Source organism: Neopsephotus bourkii, unplaced genomic scaffold (genome assembly GCF_033783945.1).
Source record: "Neopsephotus bourkii isolate Nb327-2 ecotype Australia unplaced genomic scaffold, CSIRO-AGI_Nbou_v1 NB_940, whole genome shotgun sequence".
NCBI classification, from domain to species: Eukaryota; Metazoa; Chordata; class Aves; order Psittaciformes; family Psittacidae; genus Neopsephotus; species Neopsephotus bourkii.
The window spans coordinates 3,116,596-3,143,853 of record NW_026901434.1 but is presented as its reverse complement, the minus strand read 5'-3'; the positions used below and the strand labels follow the sequence as shown (position 1 = coordinate 3,143,853).

At 39.5% G+C, this 27,258-nt stretch overlaps 1 protein-coding gene across 1 annotated transcript in view; it reads left to right on the top strand.

Annotated features, from left to right (window-relative positions):
* Window positions 1-27,258, top strand: part of USP7 (ubiquitin specific peptidase 7) — a 74,582-nt gene that overhangs the window by 18,468 nt on the left and 28,856 nt on the right. Inside the window, exons 2-6 of the mRNA XM_061358288.1 lie at window positions 14,514-14,618; window positions 20,385-20,583; window positions 22,459-22,597; window positions 23,303-23,391; window positions 24,079-24,187. Coding sequence (XP_061214272.1) covers window positions 14,514-14,618; window positions 20,385-20,583; window positions 22,459-22,597; window positions 23,303-23,391; window positions 24,079-24,187 — 641 coding nt within the window. The remainder of the gene's footprint in view (window positions 1-14,513; window positions 14,619-20,384; window positions 20,584-22,458; window positions 22,598-23,302; window positions 23,392-24,078; window positions 24,188-27,258) is intronic.

The window sequence follows — 27,258 nt, the reverse complement described above, 5'->3', positions numbered from 1 at the left end:
GAGGTGACTGCCTTTCTGAAGAAGAAAGAATAATTTCGGACAACTTTGGTCTCCCTTTTCATGGAAGAAGTAATTTGGGTGGTTACTTGGGGTGGTGACACATCAGGGCATTAATGAGAGTGCTGAAATACATGAGTCCCAGCTTCATCAGGAGCATCATCACTCCACCCTTCAGCCACTTGGTTGCACTGCAAGACAAAATCTAAATTATATACGTGCAGGGTCTTATTTCTTGAATATGTGTCTCCATTCATGTTTCTGAAGTAGTTGTTTGCGTGATTTGCATAGACCACATGTTTTTGAAGTCTGCAGCTCCAACTCTTACTGTATGATGTACATGGCTCAAGCTCTGTCTGTGATAAAGAACAGTTGTAAGAATGATTGCTGCTTTACAAGTGTTCCAGTATTTGTCAGTGGGTTGTATTTTTTTCTTATTATTCTTGTTTGTGTTCCAAGTAGCTTTATTTTGGAGATCTGAATTTAGCTGTACTCAACTGATGTGGAAGAGGATGCAGTAGTTGCTTTGCCTCATTTATTTCAGTGCATTTTTATTTGGATTTAGGCTCAAAGTGGGGATATGGGTATGCCCTTTTTTTGGGTGTATATTGTTTTCTTTGGTGAAGGGTCTGCAGCACAAATGTGATGAGGAATGGCTGAGGGAACTGGGGTTTAGACTGGAGAAGAGGTTTAGTGGTGGACTTGGCAGTGCTGGGGTAATGGTTGGACTTGATGGTTATAAAGGTCTTTTCCAACCTGGTTGATTCTAGGATTAATTTCTGATTGCATTTTCTTAGCCAATATGTGGACTTGGCTGTATGGTTCTGTGGCTGCATGGTCCCACGGCAGCCTTTTTGGCACCAGAACAACAGTGAATAATAGTTAAACAGAAAAAGGTTGTTTGTTGTTTGCTTGGTTTTTTTTTTTTTGTCATTTCTTAGAAGTTTTGTTTTCATTAAAAAGTGACTTAAAGTCGCTGTCTGAAAAGTGATAAAATTGTCAATGGAGCTTAACTGAGGATTGCAAAATTCCCATTCTGCATTCTTTTAAGAATTCCTTGGTAAATGATGGAAGCTAAAGCCTGAGGTTCGGTATTTCTATATAAAACCGTTTTTCAGCTGTACTATTTGTTAGAAAAAAGTTGTTCTCCAGGTAGACAGTATTAAATAATTAACACAGTTCAGTGCTAATTTTGGTGTCTGCTCACATTTGGATGTTTTCAGTAGGGTAACTTATGTCTTCAAAGCAGTAGATAAGCTGATCTTCAGAACATTTTACAACAATAGTAAGCTCTTCCTCAGAGCCTAAGTTGTTATTTTCTTGCATTAGCATGTGGGGGTTGAAAGGTTGCTGTCAGAATGGGAAGGGAAATTAAAAGTTAAATCTGATCTGAAGGTGAAGGCTGAAGAAAGCCTGAACTGCTTTGGGACCTAACGGTTCTGTTGTAAAGGCTGAGGAAGTCTCTTGGTTCATTCCTCTGTTAAGACTTTGTAAATAATGTCAGTGATTGGTAGTGCTTGTGCTGCAAAGTAGAAGGCAGAGTAGCCACCTGGCAGATGGTTCAGGGAATTAAGGCTGGCCAGTAGTAACTTAATGGCTGTGGTTTCTTGGGAGTGTGCACGCCCCAAAATCTTTGTGGAGACTGGTCAAAATGGGGACACTTGTGATGTAGGGAAGGGGCTGCTTGTGCCAAATGGGAGCAGGATGGGGTAAATCACCCCACAGCCCCAGCTCCCTGAGACATCATTACTAGGCGCACTGTCCTGGCTGGTCACTGCTCCCAGGTAGAGTCCTTCTGTGCTTGTCCTCTTTGGCTCAGTGGGGTTTTTGTGCAGCATGGAACAGTGCTAACAGATGAGGCTGGAGAATGGAGCTTATGAAGTAACAACCTCAAAAACTCCTGGGACAGTGTTGTTTCAGGAATTTGGCAAACTGGTGAAGAATGGAAAGCTCTGTCTGAGAGAATGAAAAAGCAGCTTTTCGTCCAGCTCATTGTAAAACATCCCGTTTGAAAAAGGAATGTTTTTGGTTTGCTCATTCCACAGTTGTTAATTTTAGATGAAAGCTGAATTACTTCTTGTTAATTACAATGAAAACAAATGGTAAAATTAACACAAAGTGTATAATTTTGGGTGGGGTTTTTGTACTAGGAATCTCTTAAAATCATAGTTTACCATTACACTTGAAATGTATGTGCTAGTAAACATATGAAAACTCAGTTTCAGTAGAAAAGAATGATTTTACCATCAGTGCTCCTGGTATCCCTGGGAGGAAACAGCAAATATTCTGTTACCAGGATCTGCACGTGTGCATTAGTACACATTAGACTTAACAAAAAAAACCCCAAACCACCAGTCTCTGAAAGGTTTAATTGTTGCTGTAGTTCTCCCCAGAGCTAATCTAAACGTGTAAAAGTGACCCTGACTTGAGGTTAGGACTTATCGCTACTAGGCAGACCCATGCTGATTCGTTCAGCTCTGTGCTGCAGTACTGTGGCCACTGATGTGCTGTGCCGTGGCTGTTCCTCTGGCACGGAGGAAAGTGTCAGGAGCACCAGCGTTGGGCTGGGAGGTGAAGCTGAACCTGGAGCTGGTGCTGTGGGTGTAGGGCTGGAGGGGATCCTGGGGCTGGTCCCACTCGCTGCCCCACATCACCTCCGTGCTTCTCACCAACTGTGTCTGTCTTCAACTCGAAGGAAAGCATGGCTTGGGTGCACTTTTGTTTTAAATACAAAGTGCTAAACATTTCTGTGATAGGTGTGTGGTGTTTCTGCAGTGAAGTTTATAGCACAAAACTGTGTTGTCAGGAATCTAGGATTTTTTTATTTTTTTTTAATTTCTTTTTAATGTTGGTTGGTAACAGGTTTTCCAGTGTGAATGTTAACAAGCTGCTTATGGAAAAACCCTGTATATTTGCATGAGGTTAGCCATCCTGGATTGAGCAAAAATTATTTAACCTGGTGTGTTGCCTCTTGAAGTCTGTCTATAGCACATGCTTACCTTAAATGTTAAGGCAGGAGGGTATGGTGAGTTCCCCTCCCTTCTCTGCTACCCCTAAGGGTGTCTGGGCCTGGCCAGGCTTCCTCCTTGCCTTTTCACTGCTCCTGATGGATTCTTCTTTCATTCATTGCTTTGCCTTCAGAAGCAAACAGGGAATAATGCATGCTTTGTGTAAGTTCATTGTGTGACTGTGCTTCTGCATCTTGAACACTGAGTACAGCCTGACTAACAGCCTTGCTTTCCTCCTCCATTAAAAATAAAAGGTATAGGAGAAGTAAAGAAGTTACTATAAAAGGGACACTGGGGGTAAGCACTACATAGGGTAGGAGGTGTCCGTCTGGATAAGGGAGGGAAGGTGTGCTGAAGTCTGGAAAGCACCAGTGGCAGAAGAAAGTGAAACAGAAGCAATGTAAGACTTGGAGAATATGGAGTATAACCTCAGAGGGCAGGTTGAAAACAGAGTTATTTTGCATAACGTAGTTAGACTATGGCACTCCTGGCTGTGATGTTGTAAATACTAGTGGTGTCTGGTGGTTTGAGAAGTGGGGGCATTTTGAAATGCAGAGACACTATCCATGAATCAGGCAATCCCAAAGCCATGAGATGGGGACCTGGGAGGGTGCCCTGCACAAGTGTCCCTCCCCATTCCTCTTCCCTTCAGCCTGCCACGTCTTCCTTTGTTGACTGGTATCAGACCTGCGTACTGTGCTTCGTGGATGGACCTCCTGTTTTGCACCACTGATGCTGCCTTTGAGCCAGAGGGAGCTGGGGAGGTGTCTTGGCCTGTACAGCATCTTTAGACACAATGTTTTCATAGCTTTCAGAAGTTTCAGGTGCAGCATGAAAAAGCATTTTGTGTCCTTTAAATTCGCATTCTGGCAATTTCATGTAATGCCTTGTGTATTTGAAGTAGTAATGTTGTTCTCTGATGGGGTTTTTACTTACTGTTTTCCCCATCTTCCACCACCATGTTATTCAGGGTATTTGTCTGGTGTATCCTGTAACCCGCACCTGTTTTAGTTACTTTTTCTCAGAAGTGAATATCTCTCTGTATTTTCTGTCCTCATTCTTAACCTGTTTCTGTGTTACATGAAGCCAAAGCAGCATACACGGCAGGCTTTATTGACAGTTCTCCTTTATAAATAGTATGTTTCTGCTTCCATGTTAATTATCCAGTGCGCTGTGCAAGTTAGAGCCCATAGTAGTTCTTTATAGAAGCACTCCTTCAAGAACAATTTAGTCAGACACTGCTTTGGAAGTGCCAAGACCTTCCAGCTGTGCATCCCAGCTGAGCAGTGCGTGCATCATGTGGTATGGCACGGCACGGGTCACCACTGTCTGTGTGCCCACAGCCAGTTTTACGTTGCTGTGGATTTGCCATTGGTCTGCCAGATCCAGTTTGCAGATGATTTGGCTTGTGTTTTGATGCTGCTTTGCTATAATAGTCACCTTTGAAACAGGTTTTGTAGTTGCATAGTTATCCTAAAAGGAATAATTTCTTGTGAGTATATTTAGACTCTTACTATTCAGCAAAGAAGCCTGGATTTAAGCTTGTTTGTATTGTCAAATGAGAAGGAAATATCATTAACTCTGCTTGCTTGCTTTATCACAATGATGTAACAGTTTTTGAAGTTACTGTCCTGAATCTGATCTGATTGATTTTCTTCTCACAAAAGCCTAGTCTTAGAACTACTAGCTATCTGTAACCACAAAGTCAGATTCCTGTGAACCTACTTTATGAATCTGTCCATTTCTGTGCACAGCAGAAAGCATAAGGAAAACAAGATCAGTGTTAGCAAATCTCCAGTGATAAAGGAAGACATTATTGAAGGTAACAGGAAGAAATGTTGAAGGTGTTAGAGGTTTGGTATGAGGTCTCTGATGTTCCCATTGCAGTTTCTGTAGCTCAGTAACTGAATGCTTGTTACATACTTATGCAGCAAAAGGTTTTGTACCTTTGACAGCAATATAAAATATTGCCTTACATAGGTGTGTATGATTACATATGCCAGCTGTCCTGTTTAAGGTATAAGACTAAAAGATGTTTTAATTTTTTTTCCTGCTCATGTCTAAAATCTACTGCAGTGCAAAATCCGCATCATTATCCATTGTTGTTCTCTGATAGGAAATTATTTTTTGCATTCAGACTCTTAACTTGGACAGATCAACAGTGTTTCAACAGGTAAAAAAAATCGTATCAGAATTGGGAAAAAAATATTTTGATGCATTCCTGCTGGCTTTCTGTGCTGCTGTTAGTGTGAGCAGAGCTCAGCATGAGTTTAGACTGAGTTTAGGAGTGAGCCATTACCATCAATCCGTTCTCAAACAGAATTTCATAATCTGAAATAACGGCAAATAAGATTTTAACTTTATAACAAAGTACTTAGAATCAGTCTGCCTTCATAGCTAGTTTGGGCATGTGGTATATGTAATCATACAAAACCATGTGAGGCAACATTTTATATTGCTGTCAAAGGTGAAAAACCTTTTGCTGCCTATGTATGTAACAAGCATTCAGTTACTGTATTCACTTTAGGAGATATACCCCAAAACTTTCTGACACAATAGTCTGACTTACTCACCCAAAGTGATACAGAAAGTAGTTCTGAAAATGTACGCAGCTGACAGACCCCTAAAAGTTATGCTGGTCCAGGTGGTGAAAGGTGTTTGCTTTTCCATACTTTAACAAGGAAAGGTGCATAATCATCAATCCCATAAGGTGCTCATATTACTATCCAAATAAACTCATTTTAATTGCTATGTAGTTGTCTTTTTTAAAAAATGCCAAGTGCTGTAGCATACTGAGTATAGTATCAGGTACAAACAGAAATGCTCTGTGATGCTCAGAATGCCCTGGCTCCTGTTGCAAGTATATCCTTTTCTTCCCTGTGTCAGAAGTTCATTTTAGTTTGAGTAGTTTTTCATCCTTTCTAGTGATGATTGCCGAAGAGCTTAGCGTTTGTTGTTGCAAGAGGTAAGTCCATTACTCAGTAAAGCAGTAAAATACAAAGCGGGGTGTGATACTGGAAAAGCACATTGTTTAGGGTGTGTTCAGTAGGTTGGGACCGAGTGCCTTGTCTTCAGCAAAGATGTAATCATATTACCATCTCTGGAATGCACGGAGACAAGATGTGACGAGTTAGGATAGTTGCTTCTGTAGCCTTGCTGCTCTAGATACAGCGAAGAGAAGGTAGTGCAAGTCCCGTAGCTGTTGCCATAATAGGTCACGACACTTCTGAGGTTTCAGCCTTTCCTTATTGTGGAAGGAAATAATTTGTCTTGTCAGCTGTTCTAGTTACTGGGGTTTGGGTATTACGTGGGAACCAGAAGCAGTCTTTCTTCCTTTCCTTCTGGTCTGATAGTTTTCTAGAACTGCAGCCTAAGCTAAGAAGGCTCATCAGTCTAAGAAAAGGACCTATGAAAGGTTTTTCAGCAGACCTCTTGCCCTGATGACTGCAAAGGAGGGGTTGTGGCACTGAAGAATGGGTAAAGCCAGGTTAGTGTCTGAGGCAGGCAGGTTGGTGTCTAATAAATAACATTGCTGTACTGAAGAAAAACTCATGCTGGTGTTGCTGTCTAGCCAAAGTTATTAAACACCTGAAGCTTAAAAAGTGTATGAAAAAGTTCTTAAAGGCTGCACCAACTCCTTCAGCGAGAGCATGAAGTTGTAAATACGCTGGATAATTACAGGTTTGTTGTTAGTGTCCAAACTGAACTCTGGTTCGTGCAGTCTTTCATTTGACACTGAATTATTCATAAAGCAATGAGTTAAACTGCTGAAAGGAGACAATAATGTAGTCACTGCTTGTTTTAGTAAATTCTTCAGGGTGACTTCTTAAATAGAAGGTTTTGGTCCACTGAGTAGTTGCACTGATAATACCCAAAATGCTTTATGCATGTCTATAAGAAGTTGATCACTTTTTTTAAGGCTTAAAATTTTGTTTTGTGAAGTGCCATCAGACACAGATAAGCAGATAAATGAGTTGTTGCAGCAAATTGCCTAGTTTATAGAGCAATATCTACTTCTGTGTGGGTTATTTGTTCTCAGCTGGTTTTCTATCAACAAAGTTACATTGTACCTCCCTTTTATTTTCACATAAAGATAACTCAGTAGGATGATGTTTCAGATCTGATTTGCCTTACAGACTGGTATCTTTCATACATGGTGTTCAGTGTTCAGGAGCTTATTAGAGTAATAACTTGTTTTATCCAAGAATAGTCATGTAACCTATTAATAACTTTATTTTCAATTACTCATTAGGTAAGCAGGCACAATTTAAAACCAGTCAGACCATCCTGGGTTTTGTCAACATGTTCCTTTTGGACAGGCAGACATAATGATAGGAACATAAGGCAACAGCAATATAATGATTGATCTCTGTAATAAGTGGTGGCTGCAGTGTTACTGTCTGTCCAGTCATTGCTATATGTTTTGTAGACATGGCAGAGATGATGAGTCTGCTTGCAGGAAGTCGTCCTATCCCAGCAATGTTTCCTTCTTTATTTACTGTCTTGTGTAGCATCATTTCCTCCTGGGGGGGATTTGCAGTTCACAGTCAATAATGCAGTAATTCTTTCAGGTGGCAATTAGAGGGCAAAAGACTTCTGTATAATACTATTTCTTTTCTGGCTTTTGATTTTTATTTATTTTTTTAAAGACCTGATGTTGCTCTCTAGTAAATAAAAGTCATTTCTGCAATTTTTTTTCTTCCTTCCTAAATTTGCTAAGGAAAATTTTGAAAGCATTGAAAAATTTAAAATCTTGTCTCCTTAGCTACAAATCATCTCACTTCCTGTGCTCATAACACCTTTCTCCCTTAATCTGTAAACTTGCCTTCTGCCTCCTGATACTTCTCTAGAAGCGTTTTCCCCTTAAGTCTTAGTCATTGGCCTTCGTAGCTTTCTTGTCTAGAGGTTTATGTTGTGAGATACACCTTTTGACACCAGATCAAGTAATGAAAGCATGATGAACTGTGAAGGAAGAAAAATAATAAATGAAACAAAAGTAAATTACCCACCCTTTTGCTGATCTGAGAATTAACTTCTAGCTGATTTTTTTTATAAGCCATGGAAAAGTCTGTGGCAGAGGTTACCCACACCTTGACATCAGTACTTCCCTTTCACCTCCCCCCATGCTACTGGCCAAATGAATCCCTGTTTCTGTTACTGTTTCATCCTTTAAAAATGTTTGAGATGGATTGCTTTACTTTTGGGTGCCTTTTGAAAGGCAGCCACACTACAGAAATCAGTTCAGAATTTCATTACAGCAACTTAGGACTGTCTTGACAAAATGGAACTGTGTAGAACAGTTCTAATTTGATTCCTTTTCTCCTGAGTCCTTTTGTGCGTAAGTGGTGATTGTACTGTAACTGCTGGTAGGGATCACAGGCCAAGTAGTTTCTCTTACTTTTGAAAGGCCAAGTTCTTCAAGAGCAAGTGGAAGTGCTTTGGTTTGGGGTTGGTTGGTTGGTTTTCATTTGCTTTTGGGTTCTTTTGTTGCTTGTTTTTGTTTTTGTTTTGTTGTTGTTTTTTTTTGTTGGTTTTTTGTTTTGTTTTTATTATGGGGTTTATTTTTTTTTATTTATTTTATCAGGAGACCCTGTCTCCTGAGAGTAGTGCTTATTAATCTGGCTTTTCTAGCAATGGTTTCCAGATTTCTGGAGAAGCAAGTTCCTGGAGCCCACAGGTTTTCTTGTGAGCTGCTAAAAAAGCACTGCCACTGGTTCAATGGAGTAACTGTAGATCGCTTAAAGGCATGGTTTGGGGAGTCTGCCACAGGGAGTTGTGAAGTTACCAGTTCTCATTGCCTTTCCCAGTTAAAGACAGATATTTATTCTTCACCTTCTTCATGTTAAGTTTTCTGTTTGCTTTCAAGAAGCAATATTACTGCTTTAAGGCTTTCTGGATGAGTCTCATCACTGTCCTCTCTGCACCACCACAGTTCAGTAGCTGCTTCAGAAAGCACTGAATTTACTATTTCAGGAATTTTTCAAGTACATGTTTTTATATGCTGCCCCATAGTTAAAATAGAAAAGGTCAATTTGGTGGAAAAAGAGGTTATATTTAATATAATGCTTGAAATTATTAGTTTAATTTTTTATTTTCCACTTGTGTGGTGTTATCCATGCGAGACTGACATTCTGAAATGTGCACTGAAATAGTAAAACTTATAGATGTTTATTTGATGTATTTAAAATACTGATATACTTAGAAATGTCTAGGTTTAAAACTCTTTTTAAGAAACTGCAAACTTTTAGAGGCTTGTTTGATGTATTTAAGATACCGATGCTTTTAAAAATACCTGATTTTTGAACTCTTTTAAGATGTGATAGTATGTTTCACAGCTGAAGAGGAGTTAGGCTGTTAGAGAGCTGCAGATCAGTGGCTCAGTGGGGCTGCCTGTGGATCCTTACCGGTTCCTCCTTTCTCAAGTGGTCCAGTGGGTTCTGACACTGAGGTGCAAAGCTGGACCTAGACTACGTGTTAGGCGTGCAATTGATATCCTTTGATGCCGATGTAATTTAACTGCTACAAGACTGACTACTCATTTTTCAGTGAGATTTACATTGTCACACTTCACTCTTATCTCATACAATCTTATATTTTTGCTCAGTGAGTCCCTTTTCTTAGTGTTTACTGCAGCTTCACTTATCCATCATAATTCATGACTGCCCAATTTATCATATCTGTCCATACTGTTCTGTTTACATTTAAACAAAAAAAAAAATTAAAATGCCCTTTAATATCTATTATAAAGGCTTTGAATTTGAACGTGCACGTAGTCCAGCAGCAGAGGAGAAACTTGTGTGCTTTCAGCTTTCCTCCCCTAAACACAGAGTCCTGGATATGAAGTTTGGTTCATCAGGCTTCACGCTGCAGGCAGCAGTGAATGACTGACTTCTCTTCAACCTGATAATGCCTGGTAATCTTTAACGCAACTCCCTCGCTGTTTCTGGGATTGCTGTGGCAGCTCTGCACGGAGGCCTGTGCACACTGTAGTGACATGTAAAAAGTCCTCAGGACTAGTGATTTCCATTGTGAGGCAGTTGTACATGGTAATTGTAAGCAGGTTTTTGGTATCAAAATTGCTCCTCCATTGTGGTCTCCTTAACCTCAAAATGAAAAAGAAATGTTTCATAACCAACTAGAGCGACTGCTTCAGTTTCTCCACTGTGGCTGCCAGATCCGAAAGCTAATGACAAACATAATGTTTCAGAATTTGAATATTTGGTGTGATATGAGGCATGACTGAAACCTATGAAGTCAGGAGCTGCTGTCATCATTGTTAAAGTAGTAGCAGTGTTCTGTAATTTAACTGCTGCGATAGTGGAGTCATTCTGTTGCTTTTGTCTGTATGTGACTGCAAGCACGTGTTTACTGCTGAGCAGCATAGCCTATACCTTGGGGAGAGATGAAATCCTGTGGTACTCCTGTATTGTAACAACACTTATGTTGTGTCAAAAGCCATATGATCTTGACAGAAATCTGTTCTGCTTTCCCATTCACAGGAAAAATAAAAATAGCAAACTTTCTGAGATTCCTTCCCTGTAGCTTTAACTTAACTGTAAACAGTAGAACAGTAAAGCAGTAGGTCTTTCAGGGACATTGAGTTCATTTTATTAAACCAGCTGAATCCATCTGAACAGCTTTTTTTCGAGGACAGTCTCTTTTAATTATTGGTGCTGGTTTTGCTCTGATTACTTAACAGTGTATTTGAGTATGATAATGTTGAGGTCATAGTCCATAACAAGGAGATTTTTATTTTAGTATTTTCTGTAAGGTCATGGCAAGATCGTAGTTCTAGAGAATTTTGTCATGTCTTTTTCTTCCTTCACATCAGTTGCAATAACCATTTTGCTTTCAAGCTTTCATCTCAACACCTCAGCAACAGACTTAGTTGATGAGCAATGTGAAGTGTGCACTAGCAGAGTTATTTATATGTGAGCCAGTGCTTTTTCTGTGTAAGGTGACTGACACTTCTTACTAACTTTCCCAAATCTGTTGCCATGCTTCATTTTCTTTCCTGTTACACATGCCAAGTTTTAGACTTGATTTCATCTCAGCATTCATGATCTTTCAGTAAATAAGTGAATGCTCTCACTTTGCTCAAACCATTAATATCTTAAAAGCCTCTTCTTGGAAGGCTTAACCTCCAAATGGCAGAGACCCCCTTTGAACACTTCAAGCTTTATGGCTTGTTTTTTAGTTCAGTGGAATGGGTAGATGGAAAGCTATATATAACAATAAATCTTAGATGTTTTGGAGGAAATTATCATCAGGTCATGTTGCCTTGCATTCCTTTTTGTAATGGAAGAGTGTCTACAAAGTTGCGTATGTTGTGTTTTGGGGAGGTAGAAGACAACTTCAGTGCTCTTCACCAAACACTGACAAGTGTCCAAAATTCTGGGTTTGGAAGCTATTTTTAGTTAGTATTTTGCAGTACTGTATTTAAAGAGTTAAAAATATTTCTTATTCATAAGGTCACTTCATGCTTTGTTGTAATACTGTCTTAATTGATGTGATTTACTTTTACTTTTGTTTGATTAATGCACTGCATCTTTATACCAGGGATATGGTTAAAACTGGATATTCTGGTCTAGAACTGACAGCTGACATGACTGGGGTGATGTTGACACATGGTGTTTTAAGCTGCATTAAAGACAGTGCTGTATGAAGTGATATGCTTGGTAGGAAGGTTTTTCTGGACAGTGTGGACAGGTTTTGTTTTGTTTTGTTTTCTTAATCCTGTATTGTATGATTTGAATAAGTCTTTGGCATCATTCTGCTTGAGGCAAACAGGTTTCTTAATTAACTCTTGGTAGGATTTGACAGTTCTTTCGTATGAGCTGTGAAGGACCAGAGAAGAAAACATGAATTGCTGGTTGTCAGTGCTGAAGTTGAAAATAAATTTTGCCATCCTGCTTGCTAAGAAATGTTAAACAAGAACTGTTTTGCTCGTTCAAATTGTTTACTGTGATAGTTGAATTCTGTTGGAAGTTAAACATGTTCCTTATTCACAGAAGCCACCGTACGCACTAATGTTGTCTGGGTTTCATATCTGAAAGCTTTATTACAAGATGTGTCAGTACATGTCTGCCAGTGCTGCTTTTTCTGACGTCATGATTAAGTTTATCATTAAATAGTGTCTCTCAGAAGCTGCCTCTGTTTTTTAAGTTGATTGCTTTTGCTGTGATCTCTTTGGCATTTTTTCCCTCCGTCTAATGCCATTCATACTTTTGGGGAATGTAGAGCATTATCTCGTAGAAAGCCCTTCATTTTCTTAGTTAAGGACAGTGCTTTCCCCATAAAATACAGCATCAATGTTTAAATCCTGTTAAAAGGAGTATTTTGAGTGAGCTCTTAGTGAAGAACTGACTATTCCTCAGGTGTTTGCTTCATTTTGCTTCTAGATACTAAGTTGCCTTGATGACAACTTTACAATTAGTTAAATAAAGTCCTAGTATTAATTTTGTGTAAGCGATTTTTGGGTTGCTGTAGGCATGCTGTATGCTCCCAGACAGGAGTGACGTAGGGGACAGCTCCCTTGTTAGACTATCAATTTGTCGTTCAAAGATAGCAAGGGAAAAGGCAGGCTGTGGAAATCCGCAGGGATCTTCCCTTCATACTCTTCTTGTCACTTTTCCTGTTCTTTAGTTGCAGCAGTTCAAACCTGTTCCTCCACCCACCCTTAATTTTGTTGTAATTTGGTTCTGTTTGGTTTAAGTTTATTAAAGTTGCTGTTCTACTGGTGCGGTGACAGCTGCTAGTGGGGGCTTCTGCAGCTGCATTGCTCAGGAGCCCATCTTCTGCAGAACTTTTTATTAGAAAATTAAAACTTTAAATCATTCTTCATTTTACTTTTGTACTCATAATAAGAAGGGTGTGCAATTTGTTGCAGGTGCTGCACACTGTGTTTCAGCGTTCACATTTCACTGGTGCCTTAGCAGGATCTGCTGCACCCTGGGAAGCTTTTGAAAAGCTGTGTTTGAGCGTTAAGTGCATGATCTCTTGTAGCTCTAATCCAGAAGTAAATCTCTAACTTGATTTGTTTCTGTTCACGCTCAGGGCAGTGGTTATTAGTTCTGTGGTTTTACTTGAAGGGTAAATAATCAGGCTAGGAATGTTGGTTGTGAAAGTATCTTGTGTGCTGTGAATTGGAATGAGGCTGCAGGAGCTTGTTGCCCGCACCTCAGCGTGGCTGTGAGGAGAGGGTGGTCTGTGAAGCAAATGCAACTGGTCCTGCTTTGCTTTTTGTGTGGCTTACAATGGCTTTTGGCATTAGTTCCCTAGCTTTGGAAAGGGACCGGTGCCCGTCACCGATGGCCCGTAGGCGGGAGCATGGACAAGGCCGGGGGGGGGGTGGGGGTGGGGGTGGGGGGGTGGCGCTGTCCGTGGTGCTGACGGGCAGGGGCAGCACCGTGACCAGGCTCCCGTTAGCAGAACTCGTGGTGTTTCCTCGGGAGCAGTTAAATTATGAAGGAGAAGGTTACCTGCGGCCCTGATGACCCACACAGCCGATAACTCGTGTGTAGCTTTTGTGTATAAAATTGTTCTTAGTCACAGACACCAGTGACTGGGCATGGCGTGGGGTTGGTGTGGTGTGGTGTAGCAGAATATGGAAGTTAATAGCAGGACTGGTATTATTAAGAAAAACTTCTCAGAGAGTGGTTTTTAAGGTGTGTTTGACCTTGGGGTGGGTGCAAGAGATTATAGGTTTTACACTTTGATTACAAAAAACAGTTTATTCAAAAATATATCCACTTCCCTGCAGTTACATTAAAATGATCCATCAGCTTTTGGTACGCAGCAATAGGAGGTGTTGTTCTTCAGTTGCTGAATAGATCAGGAGGATGCTTGTTCAGTCAAAGCAATGTATCTTTACAGTCAGGGCGGGCTTACTTCATGGAGTTGTTTCATATCTCTTCAGTGGTGTTTACATATGTTTTAAACAGTTATTGGAGCAAAACTTCATAGTAGTGATGGCTAGGAACTGGAAAATGTTACCTCTAAAATGTTCTGTTCCTGATAGTAAAAGATTTCCTTTCCAATTTTGCTCAAGTAAAATATAAATCTTATTGTTACATTTGATTAAATGTTTGGGTTGCTTGTTTGTTTTTAAAGTAACACCAAAGATATCTTAAAAAATCAATTTAGAAAGTCTCCTATTTGAAATTTGTACCTGTATAAAAATGTGGAACTCCAGAAAAAGTAATTTAAAAGTTTGTTTTTATTTAATGAGACTTGATGATAAGATGCTGACTGTAAGACAATTTGGAAACTTCAGAATAAGTTTCTGTTCTTTGTATTTGTATTCCATATTAATGTGGACTTTTTCTTTCATCCATAGTTACTTACCTATTTGAGGAATTTTACAGTTAGATGGGTATCAGTACCATTGTTTTGTGTATGCTGTTTTGCACTAAAATACACCATTTGCATGTCTCATAAGCACTGTCTGAAACAGAAATGTTAGTGTAGCTGATTAATTGTTCCTTTTGGGGTTTTTTTCTGTGTTAGCTGGAGATACAGATGATCCTCCAAGAATTACTCAAAATCCTGTCATTAACGGGAATGTAGCAATGGCTGATGGACATAACAACACTGAAGAAGACATGGAAGATGGTAAGTAAATATTTGCTAAAAACTTGCGGTTTGTTGGCTTATTTCTATGATTTTTGAGGATAAAATGGTCCCAGTCTTACATGTGTCATCTGAGCTGCAGCTCATAAAAAAAATGAAACCCTCTGTAGTTATGGCTGCTGGTTTTCTGTGTAGGCATCCTTTTAGCATTGCTATACAGTAGGATTAAGCATCTGAGGGCTTGGGTGTTTTTTTTCTCTCTTACTCCTTCCAGGCAATTTAAAATTGCTGAAAGTGATACTGTCCATTGTTACGTTTTGTGATAAATGTCCCTTTAAACAGCCTGCAGCTGGTGCTTGGCTGAATGGTAATTGTAACAGTTATGTAGTTCCTTCAGGACATTTAGAATCCTTATCTGTCCCACTCTCTTGCCAGGTGGCAGCTGTGATCAGTGTTTGTCTTGGTATGGTAAGTCAGTGGTAACTGTTCTGTTGAGGAACATTGCCCCCCTGCCCCAGGTCTGATGCCCTTTTACTTGCAAACGCAAATGAAGATGTACTAATATCCAGTTAACAAATGGGGATGTGTTTGTGAAACTTTTGTTGGTCTATTCAATGAAAATAGGGGTATACAGGGTTTTTTTCTTTTGCAGAAGATCAGATAATTTTGAAGTGGATGTGTCTGGGCTTATTTAAAGAAGGCTGATAAGTTTAATTCACTTAAGTCTGTTGTTTAGTGAGGAAAATGTACAATGGTTTTTTTTATATGAGAGGATATTCCAGTCTCTAGCATACTGTGATATACTTTTTTTTGAAGAATTACATGAAATCTGAACTGGAGAAAGGAGACGAAGTATGAGTTGGATTTCTTCCCCTTTGATTCTTTATTTCTGCTGTCTTGTGAGAGGATAGTATATTCAGGACTAGGCTTAAACTTTTAGTTAGATTTGTGCAAAATGTTGATCAGTTTTGGTTAGGAAAAATCAGTTTGTGGTTAAAGGTCAAAAATGTGCTTACTTTCATGTATTCAAGAAACATATAATAGAATACTGATAGAAAACAGTAATGTTCCATGAAGAGTATATGGTTTAAATTCAGGACAAAATCATCTCATGGTTAAATTTCCTCCATATCATTGTCAAAGAGAAAGTTTCCTATGGTCATATGCTCAAAATAAAGTAAAAATGAGGTCTGATGAATCTATGAAATATTTTCATGTCATTCAGAGGGCTTTGATTTCTTTCTCAGAGTAACTAGCTGAGGCTGAAATAGGGAATTCCATTTTTATCACAATCAAATTACCTGTTACAAAAGAAGCTAAATGTCATCGTCAGGCCATGGCGTTAGGAGGTAACATCACATAGGTGGACAGTGACAGGCAAGGACACTTCTGTTGAAGCTCTATTCTCAGTAATGTTTATAGGTAGAAAGCCTGGTAAGTGTTTGCTGTCAATAGAGCTAGTAGATAACATGCCTGCCAATTAGCACAAAAATTTGTCCAGAAGTTGGTCTGTATGTGCTTGAATAAATGAAGCAAAAGAGACTTAAGCTACAGAAATAGCTGATGAAACCCAGGCCATGTCCATATGTACTCCTCTTCATTCAGAGTAACAGCCACTTTTTAACCAAAGAGCTACTGTCAGCCAGTTTTCTGTCATGTATCAAATAGTTGACTCAGCTCAGAGAACTGGATATGAAGGAGTCACAGTAGGTAGAAGGGAGTATCTGAAGGTAGTCAGCAAAAACCTTGTGGAAGATTCTGTGTTTATGGTGGTACTCACATATTTGTGGACTTTCTGTAGGGTCAGGAGCTTTGATGCACTCTGCTGTGGGATATCTTTTGGGGTTCAGATGTGATTATTAAGCAACCTTGTAGGTCCTCGTTATCATATTTGCATAAGGAGTGTCTGGCTACATCTTGGTGCTGTTAAAGTGTGTATTGACACATGGAAAATAGTGTTATTGCAAAATGTTATAAATGCAAAAACATTCCTGAAGACTTGCATCATGGAAGTAGATGATGCCTCTTTTCCAAATCTTATAAATCAGATTAGTTGCCTGCTGTTGCGTTATTTGCACATGAGTGCAATTGCTCTCTTGCTGTTCTCTTGCTGTCCTGGTTTGCATCATGATGTACACAACTAATGGACAGGTTGGAAATTCTCAAGATAAGAAAAAATGGAGGGAGACATTTGATAAACATGTTGTGTTTTCCAGTGCTGTTATTCATAGCAAGTGGGATCAATCTGAGCTGATAAAGAATGCATGAAGAGAACTTAGGTACCTCTTCAGTGAAAGTCTTAATGAGTTTAATGGTTCCCGTGAAAGAAGTGAAGAGTAAGATAAAAGGTTGAAGCTTCCAACTGGATCATAGAAACCAGCTTTCTGGTGAATTTCTGAGTTCAAGAGACTTCTGAGGTTATTTTGTTCTTTCTGCTTAGCATAAAAAGAAGTTACTGGTAAGATAGGGGGAAGAGGGGAAGTGCAGCTCTTGCCCCCTTTGCTAGGCATTAACCCACAGGCATTGTGAAGAACATGTAATGGGAGCAGCAGTGGACCACCCAACAGGACCTTCAGATAAGACTGTGTTCTCTCAAGGGGTTTGACTAGAACTTGTTGTTGCTATGTATGGTGTCTTGCCAGTTAAAAAGAACCAGCTGAAGGAATGTGTTATGCTTTGTACAGAGAATGACTTAATGACCCAGGCTTTGTGATCTGGAATAGCAGCTTCTGCAAGTAAGGTAAAAAATAATAAAAACAAGGTTCTGATAAAATTTTGTTTGCAAGTGCATCAGTATTCAAAACAGCACATAGAATAAATTATCGTAGAAGTTAAAGTTCAAACAGAAGGTCCCTAGCTAGACATAAGCTCACAGCTTTGCAATTACCTACTGAAGTCTCATTTATGTGAAGAATTGTAGGGGCTAGGAGGCTTTCAGAAGCATCAGTCTTAGCCATTTGCTAGTATTGCATGCTGTATGTGGATCATTATTAAAATATTCATAGAATATTCAGCCAGTTTCTCCATTAATAATTCAGGTTCAGAATATTTTAATAACCTCAGTGTACTTTAAAGGTAGCCACATTTACTAAGAGAATAAAGAAATCTGCTTAAAGTGTACTTCAGTCTTAAAATGGATCACGTTCTGTAGATAGATCTCTGATTTGAAGGAACTTTGTAACATCAAAGTGCTAAACATGACATTACCTCATCAGTGAAAAAATCTTTCCCGTATAGCAGATATAAGCCATTGCATGTAACTTCACCAAGTGTGGTCACTCGAGTCTGTTCTTTTTACCTTGTGTTCAGGACCACGTGTCATATGTTTGTAGTTCAGGGGTTTATAGAAGCCTTACTCATCAACTGCTACTATATCATCCTGCTGCCAGTTGCAGTCTTTTATGGAAACTGGTGGACATGTTTGTGAAAGTAGTGAAAAAGTATTTATGTGCTCAGTACATTCATCAAATGTTTTAATCGATTACACTCGCTGAAATAAGGGCTTTCTGGAAGCAAAGGGAGGTTGTTATTTTGGGGGATTGTGTTTTGTATTTTTAAAGAAACTTCTTTTTTTAGGGTTGACTTACATTATGAGGCTGCATTTCTGTGGAGTGGTTACTAGTCACTGCTCAAATATTTTACAGGGAATAATACACTTTCCTGGTGAGCTCTCATGCATAGGCTTTCCTGAAAAGACATCAAGAAATAAGGCAAACTTTCTCTGAAGCCTCTGCAGATGCTGCGTGGGCTGCTGTTTTTAGCTGACACCATGGCAGCGCTGCTGCATCCTTGTACTGAAGTGCTCTGAAAGCTGCATCAAAGGAGGCAGAAAGCAAGCTTGGTTGGCTCTTTTTTTTGAAGCTTAGACTATGCCCAGAAGTACCGATCTTTATCGTGAGCAGGGAGGCGTTCTTGAGCTGGTTTGAGATACGAGTGATGTAGGATTGATCTCTAACCATTGCCAGTCAAGTGTGGGAGTGTACAGCTCCTTTGGGTGCAACCTGTCTGTCTCTTGGATGTAGGATACCAGCTGTCTACTCTTGTCAACAGGCAGTGAGTAGGTAAAATGGGCAGGGAGCAGTTTTTGGGTAGGTGATAGACTACTGGTTAGCTGTACTTGCATGCAGGGGAAAAGAGGAGAAAATAATCATTTGAACACACCTGTTACTGAGGAAGCTGGTAGCGCACAGTGATGTGAAGGTTGTCACAGGTGTAGAGAGGAGAGGAAGCTAGTTTCTGCTGTAGTACTATTACTTTTAAGAGATAAGTGGGAATGCGTAGTGCTGTCAGGCCATACACAAATAAGATCAACTGTGTTGCCAAGATCAAGGTAAGTAGGACAAGAGCTTGAAAAGAAAACTGGTTGGCAAGGGAGAAGAATCTGCCAAAGCTCCCCAGCAGTGGTGGGCAAAACTTGTTAATTTTCTGTATTGAAGTGTATAGTCGTTACACTGTTGCATGTGGTAATCACGAGAGTTTAATCTTTTAAGTAAGGGCTTGCTTCTTTTTTAATAAAAGTCACGCACCAGTGTCTGGTGCCTTGCAAAGCTTTGAGTGAGGGACTGCTTTGAGTGTAGGGAAATCCATGTTTGGATTCTGTGCGCCTTGTCACATCCTTTTGTGATCTGATTTTTGGGATCTTGGTGGTGTTGTACATCACTGCTTTGGATTTCAGATGTCACTGTGACGTATCTGCTTGAGCTCTGCATCTCCCATGGGTGGTGCAAGGATAGCGGTCTGACCATGGGTGCTTGTTTGCTGCCCTATATGGTACTCAAACCTCTGTACACACAGTAGCAAATCTCCGAGTTACATGGGTGTGAAGTTGGAACCATGGAAAAGGGGGAGAAGTGTCTTGTGTGTACTCTGGTTTATCCCTGCCCTGTAAAATTCTTGGGATAAGTTGCAGGGTTTTCCTCCCTGTATGTCAGTGAGGCATGTCACAATAAAGAGAGCCCAGCTTTGTGCCTTCCTGAAGATGTCGCAGTCTTCAGCACCCTGTTATAGCTGTGTACAACAGCAGAACAGATTGTAGTATATGAAGAACTGGGGATGTGGGAAGAAGGCAAAATTAGTTTAATTGTGTGCATCAAATTAAGCCCTTTTAAAAAGAAGTGTCTCATTTGTTTTAGATCACTAAGAATCTTTAAAATGCTCACATACCACAGTGAAGACTCTACTCTAGAGCTATTCTCCAACAAACTGGTATGAGATTTTAAAAAAAAAAAAAAATCCAACAAAACCTCCTCAAAATTTGGGGCTTGAAAAGATACTTTTGCAAGAAGTAACTAAATGGTGCCTTGGTATTGATAGGGCATATATATATCTATATATCCATATCGATAGTTGGAGAGATTGTGAAAATCCTTTACACATCTTGGTTCATGCAAAGAGCTAACTTAAATTTGGCTGGGAAGATACTACACAACAGGAAGAGCTAGAGTGTGCTATGATTTGAGTTGTAAAGTGTTTGGCTGTACCCACTGCTTTAGAAGAAACTAGAGTGGTATTAAGTGTTAAAGAATTACTTAAGAAAACAGTGTACAAAAGGAATGCTCTTCCAGTGCTCTGTTTTCCTGAAGGATGTTGCAGTGTTTTTTAAAACTAATAATCAAAATTTCAGTTGCTCTGTGCCTGTCAGGGTCTGGGGTTTTATTTGATTGCTTCCAATATCCCACTATATAAAACATGTTTGTGTTGTGTGGTTGTTGAAAATGACATTTTGGAGTGAAGAACATCTCTGTTTTGGTGTTGGGGTTTTGGTGTGTTTTTTTTCTTTTCAAATAATTGTGTATGTGTTTGTTCCAGACACAAGTTGGCGATCAGAAGCAACATTTCAGTTTACAGTGGAACGCTTCAACAGATTGAGCGAGTCAGTTCTCAGTCCTCCCTGCTTTGTACGGAATTTGCCATGGAAGATCATGGTTATGCCACGACTCTACCCGGACAGACCACACCAAAAAAGCGTAGGATTCTTCCTTCAGTGCAATGCTGAATCTGATTCCACGTAAGACCCTTCTAATTACTGTATGGGTCCTCATGTGCTACTAGCTAATCTGCATTACAAGAAATGCAAACATCTAAAAAGAATATTTTACCTCTCTGCAAGAGGAAGGAATTCTCACAGGGATTTGATTCCCCCTTTTCCCCTGACCTTTCTAAATCCCAAAGCATAAAAGTAATCCTCTCTTTAGGAGCTAAAAGTAGCTTGTGTAGCCTCAAGTTTGTGGTGGAATTCTGATACATTTGTTTGATTGCTCTGGGCATGGAGAAGTCTTTGACTGACAGTTTTCTTGGAATGGCAAAAGTTCTGGGTTTATTTCAAATGAAGGTGGTACTGGAGCTTCTCTAACCCTGCACAGCTAAAATCCTGCCCTGTAAAGTGTATGAGCAGGTAATTGTTTACAGCTGAAGCAGAGCAGTGTATGAGGTAGTCACCTCTTGTTTAAGGAGTTCATTGCCTGTCAAGCAAGATGTGAATATATGCATGTAGAATTGTAAATAGAATGGTTTGGGTTGGAAGGGACCTTAAAGCTCATTCAGTTCCAACCCCCCCTGAACATGGGCAGGGACACCTTCCACTAGACCAGGTTGTTCCAAGCCCTGTCCAACCTAGCCTTGAACACTGCCAGGGATCAGGAAGCCACAGCATCTCTGGGCACCCTGTGCCAGTGCCTCACCACTCTCACAGGGAAGAGCTTCTGCCTAAGATCTAACCTTAATCTCCCCTCTGTCAGTTTAAAGCCATTCCCACTTCTCCTGGCACTACAGGGCCTTATCAAAAGCCTCTGTCCAGCTTTTTTGTCAGCCCTTTAGGCGCTGGAAGCTGCTCTAAGATCTTCCTGGAACCTTCTCTTTTCCAGGTTGAACAAGCCCAGCTCTCTCAGCCTGTCTCCAGAGCAGAGGTGCTCCAGCCCTTGGGGTATCTTCATGTTCTTGGAGTCCTCCATGCTATCTGTGTGAATAATACAGAAATTTAAAAGATAAATGCAAACTTCCGGGACATTACTGCAGCTTATCCAGCTAGAGTGCAAAACCCTCATAGGTATCCTTTCCGATAGGGTAGCTCCATTCTGTTGCCAAATTTCACACAACTTGTAGTTCACACTGAATAGTAAGTTGCTCTTTTCCATCAGTTTTGTAATCTAAAAGGTGAGTGCTTGGTGCAGGCAGTAAGGAAGAAAGTTGTGTCACAGCTAGTGAACCACTAGTCACAGAAGTGGTTCACATGCAGGTAGTCACAGAAAAAGGCTGATGTGATCTTCAGATGAATCAAATAAGGTGCAGCTGGAGGAGCTAAGCAAGCAGTAATGCCCCTGCATCTGGCAGTGACAAGACCACATGTGATCTGATGCTCAGTCTGATTGTCTTGCACAGGTGGGATGAATTTGAACAAGAATGGTTATAAAGGAGTGCTTCCGAGAAAATCAGTTTGGGGAGTTTATCTTGTTGGAGGGAGGTTAGAATTGCATCCTCCTTTCCTTATTGAAAGGCTGAGTTAACCACACTCTGTAGACAGACACCAAGACTACTTGGTGACTACTATGGAGAAGGCCTAGCCATCTGTATTGCAGTACATCAGAATTGGATCACATCAGACAGCATTTAGGTTAAATCACTGTTACCTGCAGTTGCTTGACAGTATTTTCTCAACATTGTTGCCCTCAGAAAATCTCCATTCTGGATTCATATTCATAATGTGCCTTCAGAAAGCCCCAGGGATTCACGTCCTCGATAACAATTAACCAAATCTTCTAATAAAGGGGGGGGGGGGGGAATCCTGTATGTGAAAGTAATGTCCCATAATCCCTAACAGAAGAAATAATTCAATGAATATACAAAGCTTGTTTCTGAGTTTCAAATGCTTCTTCTGTATTTATAGGTCATGGTCTTGTCATGCACAAGCAGTTCTCAAGATAATAAACTACAAGGATGATGAAAAATCATTCAGTCGTCGTATTAGTCACTTGTTTTTTCATAAGGAAAATGACTGGGGCTTTTCCAACTTCATGGCCTGGAGTGTAAGTAATTGGACGTGTATTAACCTATTGCTAGATAGGAGCAGTTTTGAACTTGCACTTGTGGGTACTAAGATACCTATAGAACAGGATTTTCTTCAAGCTGTGTTTTTTTCTGTCATTGCTGTAGATTCTTTTTCAGTTTCTCATAAGATCCTGTACTTAATTGTTGTAGATGGCTTTTACTTATGTTGTGATTTAAATACTCCCTCGTTACTATTTCCTACATACCTAAATGCTTTTTTTTTGTTTTCACTGTGATAGTCAATGTCATTCCAAAACAACATAGATTTTCTTGCATTTCCTTGTATTTTTGTGTATGTGTACAGATATTTAATGCCCTAGTAATAAATGCTACTGAGGCTTATCTCGAATTGAGACAGCTTATTAAGCATTTTCATGTCTGAGATATTGATGAGAAGCAGCAGAGCCTTTGATTACTGACTCTTACTGTCCACAGAAAATTGAAATAGTACTGCAGAATATTAAAAGCCAGGAACAAGATTTCTGACTTGAGACACAAAAAAAGAATTAAAGTATATTGAGCTGAAGAACAGTTTTATTGTTGCCCTTCAGTTTTTCTTCTTCATTTTACTATTGTTGGTAGCTCAGGCCTGCATATTAGAAAGTGATGCCTAACTGGGTGCTTCACTACAGTCTAGTTGCAAGTTCCAGTTTTCATGTTCGTGTGTTATTCCTGTTTTACAGGAAGTCACTGATCCTGAAAAAGGCTTTATAGAAGAGGACAAAGTTACTTTTGAAGTCTATGTTCAAGCAGATGCTCCACATGGAGTGGCGTAAGTATCTTTGTTTAAAAATAAAATTCTTTAATATTTTTATGTAGCTCAAAATTGTTCAAGTATTTTGTGTTATTAACATTTGTAGCTCTCATTAGATGTTCTCACTTTATCTCCTTTAATTGATGAATTCTCACATGGCAGTATTTTTCATTAGTTACACAGATTTTTGCAAAGGTTAAACTTCATCTTGCATTAGTCAGCATAATGTTGTGGAACTTTTAACTTCTCTATGAATTTATTTGTAGTTTAACACTGTCAATCTAGCCTCAACTTTTCTGATCTTAGAGCTGGTAAGGGTTTTAGACACGTGTGGCTCTGCTGTCCAACTTGTCTTGCTTTACAGTTGCTTTAAAACTGCCTCACCTGAGTCGTTCTACTTAATGTCACTTGTAAACAGTAGTTGTAACTGAAATGCACACTTGCCATTGAAAGTACAGCTCTGGGTTCCAGTGCACTTTCACTATACTTTTTTTTTTTTTTTACCATATATCACATCTTTAAAAAGAAAACAAAATTGCAAAACATTTGATTGCAGACTGTTACCGGCAGGCAGGAGTGAAGTGTAGTTAATCGGAACCTGAAGTAGTAGCGAAGAGTAGCTGATACCTACCAGCAGTACTACCTTAGAACAAGTACTCTTTGTTATAAAGAACTATCTTGTTTTAACAACTGACTATTTCCTAGGTGGGATTCAAAGAAGCACACAGGATATGTTGGCCTAAAGAACCAGGGAGCAACTTGTTACATGAACAGTTTGTTACAGACTTTATTTTTCACAAATCAGCTACGAAAGGTAATTAATATGTGAAAGAAAATGAGGTTGCTAATTGAAATATACAGTATAAATGCTTCAAAACAGAACTGTATGTTCCTTTTGCCTCCTTCATCCTTTTGGAGAAGTGACTTAAATGGTGATACATGTTTTACTTAAGCCTGAGTGCAGAAAGCTCCTTTTTTAACTTCTGTGGTTTGTTGAATGTAAACTTTTGGGTTCTGTGAAAGTAAACAGAGTACCTGGTGAAGATCTGACTTTAAGGAGTGTTTCTTAAACTGTATTATGGGTTAATACTGCTACAGATTGCTGGGGGGTGGGGAAGGATGACTACGTCATGCAGGTCAGAGATGAAAGTAATTTCTCCTTCTTGAAATACTTAAAATAGAGAATCAATTATGACTTCTTAGCCCGTGAACAGTGAGTGTAGAGAAAAGATAAACATGTACAGCCTTTGCGAGTTTTTTTTTCTGCATTTTAATTTATATTGTGCTGTTGAATTTCCTGCTGTTATGGTTAGAATCTCTAGTTATGGAAAGCCATATAATTTTAGTAAACATAATTTTGTATTTGCTTCATTCGTGTGTATTTTGCCTACTGTTATTTCTTTGCTGGAAAAACTTTAAATATCAGCTTAATGAGTATCTCATTCAAACCCAGGATGAAATATTCCAGCTAATGTATCATTTTAGAATAGTGCAGTAGCCTTAATACGATAAAAACATAAACGATGACTTGATACTGGAGGTGACTATCTGGAAGAGGGGATATACTTGGGAAGAAATGTAACTGCACCATTTAGTTCATACTGGAGTGTCCTATTTATCCTGATTCAACCTTCCGCACATTCCTGTGCTTATTGTATCTCAGTGAAAATGAGCTGTTCTGACTTACACTTTTTTCTGTGTATACTAATTATTACATTTCCATTTCACTTTTTTTCTCCAAAATTTCCCTTTTTAATGTACCTACTTTCCACTATTTTGGATTTTGAATCATCATTATTTAGATCACTGGCCTTTAAGTGTCCCAGTTGGGATTTCTTTTTTCTGTTTTGCAACATGCTGCTTACTCTGAAGCATTGCAAAAAATAGCACATCAAGCTCCAGTAGACTGTAACCGAGATCTTACCAATGCCATGCACAAGGAATAAACACTTGTTTCACATGATGCACCTGTTTCTTCCTTGCAAGATCTATAACCTACTCATTCAGCTTATCATTCATTATAATGCATGTTCCTTTTGTTCAGCACTCATAATGTTTGTGCATTTTATGTTTTTGGACAACTTCACTTGGCTCTTGAAAGAAAAATGTGTTCTTATAATAGCTACATCTAATCCAATTGAGTAGTTTCTTTCAAGACTGTCTTGTAGTCAGTGAATCAATATGAACCATGAAATAATCTTCTTCTGTGAAGAAGAAATTCTTTTTGTGATACAGATTTGTTTCAACTGAACTAATCTTTTCAGGCATTTCCCTGCACTTCTCCTCCAGCCCCCAAATAAATATCAGCTTCTAGGGAGTGTTAATATCTGAAGAGTGAACATATAAGAAAGCTTGATTTACTAGCTGGTAACTGCAGGTTCCTTTATGAAAATGTTACTGGACATCAGCTGAAATGCCTCATTCTTTGCTCATACTTAGGTTTTCAGATCCCCCACAAACAGAACAGACTAGTGGTAGTTTTAGACAGTTTTACTTCTTGCTTTCCATTATTACAGATAAGGGAAAATCAGTAGTTATCTTGTCTGAGAAAACGAATTTCTACATTCTTGTTTTCACTTTGAGCAAAGTTGTTCCTCTTAAAACAGGAAAGAAAAAAGAAAATGTGTAGTATATTCAGTTTGCTTATCACCAATTCCATTATTTCTGTTAATCCTCCTGATTTAGAAGATATAATGATTTCTATTGCTGTTATTTAGAGCTTTGTTAACAGAGAAGCTGCTGTCAGGAGTAGATCTGGAAAAGCAATGAACAAAAGCAAAGGCAAGCACATACCTATGGAAAGTCAGCTTCTGATGAAGCATAGGTGGAGATGGATGGGAGAGGTCCTTCCTTCCTTTCTGTTTCCAGACAACAAATGGGAAGGTTCTTAGGTACTTGGAATGACATTCTCCCTTTATTAGCCACCAGGTCCCTTCAGTGGTAGGGAACAAAGCAAAAGAAATTTTTCTTCAGAGAGTATCTTCACTTGTCTGCCTATAACTGATAAATGCATGCTTAAATGTACTCCACCTAGGCTAAGGACAGTGGTAACTTCCCAAATTGGTCCCGGTTTGATAATGGGCCATGTTTACATGAGCCTTTCCATGTCTGTCAGTGATGCCTTAAGTCAGTACGTGTGGCTGCTTCCAGTGCATCTTAAAACTCTCTTCTGTTTCTTTGAAAGATTCCTTACAGTTCATTGCAGAATGTTTGGATAACTGTATGTCGTGGTTTAAACCCAGCCAGACAGTTCGTTCACTCACTCCCCACCGTCTTGCCCTCCCCCTACTCCCAGAGGGATGGAGAGGAGAATTGAAAAGAATGCAACTCCCACAGGTTGATATAAGAACAGTTTAGTAACTAAGGTATAACACAAATCACTACTGCTGCCACCAATAATAATAATGATAAAGGAAATAACAAGGGAAGAGATTACAACAACTCAGCACCAGCTGACCGATAACTCACCCCACCCCACCCTACCGAGCACCAACCCATGCCTCCTCCAACCTCATAGTGCCCTAGCCCTTCCGGGTAACTCCCAGTTACATCCTGAGCATGATGTGCTGTGGTGTGGAATACCTCTTTGGTCAGTTTGGGTCAGGTGTCCTGTCTCTGCTTCCTCCCAGCTTCCCCTCCTCCCTGGCAGAGCATGAGGCTCACAAGTCCTTGGCCAGACTAAAACATCAGTGTTATCAGCGCTGTTCCCAGGCCAAAAGTCAAAACACAGCGCTGCACCAGCTACTAAGAAGGAGAAAAATGACTGCTACTGCTGAACCCAGGACACTATACTAAAATCATGAATATTGGTCCAGTACATTTCTCCCTGATGTGGCTCTCCTCAAGTTGTCCAGTGTATTTTAGCTTATATTGGAATTTCATACA